The following is a 6,000-nucleotide window of genomic DNA, read 5'->3' as shown; positions in this document are numbered from 1 at the left end:
CTATTGTTGTAAGTAAACTCCACTAAAGGCAAATTTTGACTCCGAATTTCCTCCAAGGTCGATCATGAAAGCCCTCAACATGTATTCGAGTATCTGAATTACTCTTTCTGACTGACCATCTTTCTGAGGGTGTAAAACTGTACTGAAAGCTAACTTCGTTCCCAAGCCTCGATGTAAGCTTCCCCAAAAATTCGAGGTGAACTTAGGATCTCTGTCGGACACTATTCTCACTAGAACTCCATGCAATCTGACAATTTCCCGAATGTACAGCTCTGCATACTGATTCATCGAGAAATTATTCATGACTGGAAGAAAATGAGCTGACTTCGTTAACATGTCAACTATTACCCAAATTGAGTTCATCCTTTGCGGTGTAACTGACAATCCTACCACGAAATTCATAGTGACATCTTCTCACTTCCATGTGGGTATAGGCAACGGTTTCAGGAGTCATGCTGGACTCTGGTGCTCAATATTCACTTGCTGGCATGTCAAACATTCACTCACAAATCTTACAATATCCTTCTTCATACCTGACTACTAATATAAGGATTGCAGGTCCTTATACATATTCGTACTCCTTGGATGAATAAAATACGGGACAGTATGAGCTTCAGTCATCACTTCAACTCTTAGTGAGTCTACTGCTGGCACCCACATTCTACCTCTATGATGAACAATTCCATCTTTGACGATATACAACGTACCACATTTAGCCTCATCTCTATTCCTCCATGCCAACAAATGTTTATCAGAATCCCGGTCTGCTCGAATTCTATCAAGCAAACTAGGTACTACTGTTAAGGCTGATAGAGTGCATACCTCCATTGGTTCGAATACCTCCAAACTCATATGCTCAAAATCAGCAATTAACTCTTGTTGAACGGTCAATTGGTTCAATGTCTCAGAATTGCGACTCAATGCATCTGCTACTATATTAGTCTTACCTGGATGGTAGCTAACGTCACAGTCGTAGTCCTTCACCAATTCCAGTCATCGTCTCTGCCTCATATTCAACTCCTTATGAGTGAAGAAGTACTTTAGGTTTTTGTGATTAGTGAAAATCTGACATTTTTCACCATACAAATAATGTCTCCACAACTTCAAAGCAAATACAACTGCAGCCAACTCAAAATCATGGGTCGGGTAATTCCTCTCATGAATTTTTAGCTGTCGTGATGCATAAGCTATCATTTTATCATCTTGCATCAACACAGCCCCTAATCCATTCTTAGAAGCATCGGTGTATACCGAAAAATGACTTGTGCCTTCTGGAATTGCTAGCACTGATTCTGTCATCAGTCTCTCCTTCATCTCTTCGAAGCTTTTTGCACACTGCTCTGACCACACAAACTTCACACCTTTTTGGGTCAAAGATGTCAATGGTGGTGCAATCTTGGAGAAATCCTAAATAAATCGCATGTGGTAGCCTGCTAAACCAAAGAAACTCCGTATCTCTGTTGCATTATTCAGAGTAACCCAATTTCGAACTGCTTCTACCTTAGACGGATCCACCTCAATTCCCTTAACTGAAACTATATGACCCAAAAATTCAATTTTCTCAAGCCAAAATTCACATTTACTAAACTTAGCATACTCCTGCTTTTTTTTTTTTTTTTCCAGAATCTGCAATACTGTAGTCAAGTGCTGACGATGCTCCTCCAGACTGCGAGAGTAAATCAGTATGTCATCTATGAAGACTATGACAAACTGATCCAAGAAAGGTTGAAACACTCTGTTCATCAAATCCATGAACACTGTTGGTGCATTGGTCAACCCAAACGGCATTACCAAGAACTCGTAGTGGCCATAGCGAGTCTTGAATGTTGTCTTCTGCACGTCTTCATCCTTCACCCTCAGTTGGTGGTAGCCTGATAGTAGATCGATTTTAGAGAATACCACCACCTCTCCCTGCAATTGGTCGAACATATCATCTATCCTAGGCAAGGGATATCTTTTCTTCACTGTAACGTGGTTCAGTTCTCTATAGTCAATGCACAACCTCATTGACACATCCTTCTTCTTAACAAACAACACCGGTGCACCCCATGGCGATACACTCGGTCTGATGAACCCTTTATCTAGCAACTCTTGCAACTGATCCTTTAGTTCTTTTATCTCAGTCGGTGCTAACCTGTACGACGCCTTAGAAGCTGACTTAGTTCCTGAAAAAAACTCGATCCAAATTCGAATTCTTCGACTGGATGCAATCCCGCAACATCATCAGGAAAAACCTCTGGAAAATCCTTCACCACTTCCACCTCTTCAAGTTTCGGTCGCTGCATCTCTTGATCACCCAATAGTCTTTTTAGAAAACCTGTACAACCCTTATTCAACAGTTTTCAGGCCTTGCCCGCTGAAATCACACATGTTGTGCTCTTCTTAGATGCAACATAGAACACAAATAGTTCTCCATTATGAACTTTCAAAGACACTGTTCTCTGCTTACAGTCTATGGTAGCCTCATGCTGAGACAACCAATCCATCCCAAATATCACATCAAAATCTGACATCTCCAATACAATTAAATCTGCATACAAATCTAAACCTTGCATTTGAATCTTACAATTCCTTACTACGTTGTTGCTCTTAAATTCTTCTCTTGAGGGCAACGACACACTAAACCCCAAAACGGACTCATCTGACACAATTTACGATTTCATCATAAAATTAACAAACATAAAAGAATGCGTAGCTCCCGTATCTATCAACACATTAGCAGATAAATCAGCAATACAAATCATACATGTGGCAATCGCAGAATCCGGGTCAACTTGATCATGAGTCATAGAAAAAACTCTTCCCTTAGTACGCTCCTTTGCTTGCGAGCAATCTTTGGCGAAATGTCCAGGCCTCTTGCAGTTAAAGCAAGTATTAGTACCCAGCATGAATTAACCTGAATGTGGTTTCCTACATTTCTGACAGATAGATACATTTTCCGGCCTTGGAGCATTGGCGTTCAGCTGATTCTTCCCTTGGGGTCGCGCCTGGTTGGTGTTCTGGCGCTGCTGTTGCTGCGGTTTCCTCTGAGCTGGAGCTTGGTACGACCTCTTCTGACTAGGCCCTTGCTGATCTCTACCATGATAGCTAACCCTCTAAGCCTGTGATTCTTTGATAATATCATTCATCTCCTTCTCAGACAACATAGCCTCATCGACTGCTTCTCGGTAAGTGGTTGCCCCACTTAATCTGATATCACAAAGAATGGAGGCATTCAATCCCTCCATGAAATGTTTCAACTCCTCGACGGCATTCCCAGAGATCATGGGCACAATGTATCGCACCCTTTCAAACTTTTTCACATACTCCGAAATTGACATACTCCCCTGGAGGAGCTCCAGAAACTCCCTGACAAGTCTGGTTCTGGTGCTGACAGTAAAATACTTCCCATAGAACAAATCTTTGAATATGTTCCATGTCAATATAGCCATATCCACAGCAGAACGAGATCCATGCCACCAAACCCGTGCATCATCATGGAACATAAAGATAGCACGTCTCACACGATCCGCATCGATGAGCTGCATGTAGTCGAAAATAGTCTCCACTGCCTGCACCCATTACTCGGCTACAATGGGATCAACCCGTTCTTTGAATTCCGTTGGCCCTAGATCCTTAAACTATTTAAAGATCGGGTTGATTATTAATGGTTGATTGTTATTCTCGCCTCCTTACTGTGCCTGAATTAGCTGCTGAATCTGTGCCCCTTGGGCTCTACTCTGTTCTTGCAACAGATTTGCCAATCCGGCCAGAAACTGGTTGTTCTGGTTGTTCTGATCACTCTCATTATTTGGGTTCCTACGGGTAGTCATGTTCCTAATGTCCAACATAGTCCACATACTCAATTATCTTTTAAACATAAACATCATACTTGAACATGCATAACTCATAAATCGTAAATACTAGCATGCATATTAAACAATCCATAACATAAAAACTTACAGACATGAAGACGAAGCATAGGGTCGTGGCGAGTATGCATGTGTGAGATAAATCCCAGAGCGAACTGATCTGATACCAAGCTGTAACATCCAAAAAAAATAATAATAATAACCTACTTCTCTTGGAACGTTACACAAACATACATTCATTCTAAAAAATCATTGCGAAAAAATTTGCGGAAAATAAAAATTCTTCTTTAAAAATAAAAATATTTAAAAGCGCAACAAAATAATGAAATAAACATTCATAAAACTTTTCCATACGTGGCCATAAAATAAAACCAACATTTGTTTTCCCTCAACAAAATAAAATAATTGTCTGATCAACCCTCAAATGTAAAGCCTCGCACTCATGCATCGCCCAACGGACCGACTCCATGCTCCTCCTCATGCCCGTTACCATAATCATCAATGAATGCATCAACATCATCGTTACCTGCACCATTCAAGTATAGTGGGTTTAAAGACTCAGCAAATATAATGCATAAAAAGGATGTTTACTAAAACTTGAAATGATAATCAATAACTTAAACTTTCATGCATCACAAATAATGAACACATCTTGATCTAACTATAGCATAAAACCTTTGGGGGTGATGAAGTATGTGTATTGTGGTAGCCGTCATAATAAGTCATTCATAGTTTCTTGTTGTACAACAAACATATGGTATTGCGCCCGTAACTTTCATTCTTTGGATAGCCGCTCCAAAACTCATCCCAAAGTGCATATCCCGTGTAACCATCCCATGAGCCATGTTTGGATAGCGGCCCCGGAGCTCATCCCGAAGTTCATACCCCATATAATCACAACAAGACGCATAAATCATCAAAATATTTTTCATACGTCATATCATATCATGCTTCGTAAATATCATCATCATTCTTCCATAATCATGAACTTTCATTAAAAAAATGTCGTGCACGCAATAACCGATGTGAGAACCATTCATGCATAAAGTATTCCCTACATTTCATGATTTTCATGGAAAAATAGTTTTCATGAAGGTTGAAAACATAAACATACATTACATAGTATAATCGGTCCACGTGAGTCGTTCCGTCCGTCCCGGACATTTAAAAACTTGAAACAATTTTCATAAACATTCTTAAAAATAACTAAAGTACATTAAAATATCATAAAAAATAATTTTTAGGACCCAAAAAAAAAAGATTTAAAATTTTTCATTCGAAGCAATCCGAACCCAATCCGAACGTGCCACAGACCCCGTGCCAGGGTCAGTGCATTTACAAAAATTTTCCCATGAAAATGCGAGAGGGCACGGACCCATGTCTGGACCCCCTTCCAGGGTCTGGACATCGTGAAAAAAAATCTGTAGATTCGTACGAATCTGCGATCAGCTTTCACAAATTTCTGACTTTTGAGTACCAAATTTAACCAACCATCATAAACCTTGAAAGAACACTTCAAAACTCCAATAAACCTTCAAATAACACTTCAAAACTCATTCATCAATCTTTTAGATCAAATATTTGAATTAACAATTCATACCCAACACACTCAATCACAAAAATTTAGATTTCAAACATCTATACGTACCCTTACATCCCATCAAACTTGTACCGAAAACATCAGGAACGCCTCATGTTTCACAATTAAACAACATACTCATAAATCTTCAAGAAACATGCATAGATCTTCAATCAATTACATAAGGTTTTACCTTGAAAATACATATATTCTTGAATGTGTATCAAAACAGTAAAAACTTGCCTAATCATTTGATTGGAATTAACGTGAACTGCGGTACGATCTAGTCTCGAGAAGAAAGAACCTTTAATTCCTTGATGCAGTGCTCACGTGAAAGAGGGTTTGGGGGAGGAAAAAGTTAGCGACGTTCTTTTGAGAAATCTTGAAAGATTGAACGCCAATAATTTTGTGACTAATGAGCTCCAAAATCGGCCCATTAGTTACAAATAAAACTTTTTTTTTAAAAAAAACTTTATTCTCCCTACTATTAAAAATACACTGCATCAAATTAAAATTATTTAAATAAAAACATTTTATTAATTCACTCGAAGGCTAGACTCGTTCCTACGA

At 39.1% G+C, this 6,000-nt stretch overlaps 2 protein-coding genes across 2 annotated transcripts; both read right to left on the bottom strand.

Annotated features, from left to right (window-relative positions):
- LOC140890070 (uncharacterized) lies at positions 1-2,953 on the bottom strand. Its single transcript, XM_073297825.1, has 8 exons — positions 2,897-2,953; positions 2,747-2,855; positions 2,369-2,641; positions 2,135-2,317; positions 1,792-1,964; positions 1,071-1,407; positions 599-947; positions 1-247 (listed from the first exon to the last, which is right to left on the bottom strand). Exons 1-8 carry the CDS (start codon positions 2,951-2,953, stop codon positions 1-3), a joined length of 1,728 nt encoding a protein of 575 aa, XP_073153926.1.
- A 142-nt stretch (positions 2,954-3,095) lies between these two features.
- LOC140890069 (uncharacterized) lies at positions 3,096-3,812 on the bottom strand. The gene is made up of 2 exons (XM_073297824.1): positions 3,681-3,812; positions 3,096-3,551 (listed from the first exon to the last, which is right to left on the bottom strand). The coding sequence occupies exons 1-2, from the start codon at positions 3,810-3,812 to the stop codon at positions 3,096-3,098; spliced, it is 588 nt and encodes a 195-aa protein (XP_073153925.1).
- Positions 3,813-6,000: the final 2,188 nt, after the last annotated feature.

Source organism: Henckelia pumila, chromosome 3 (assembly GCF_033568475.1).
Source record: "Henckelia pumila isolate YLH828 chromosome 3, ASM3356847v2, whole genome shotgun sequence".
In the NCBI taxonomy this organism is placed as follows: Eukaryota; Viridiplantae; Streptophyta; class Magnoliopsida; order Lamiales; family Gesneriaceae; genus Henckelia; species Henckelia pumila.
Note: the sequence above shows the minus strand (reverse complement) of the source record. Positions and strands in the feature narration are given on the sequence as shown.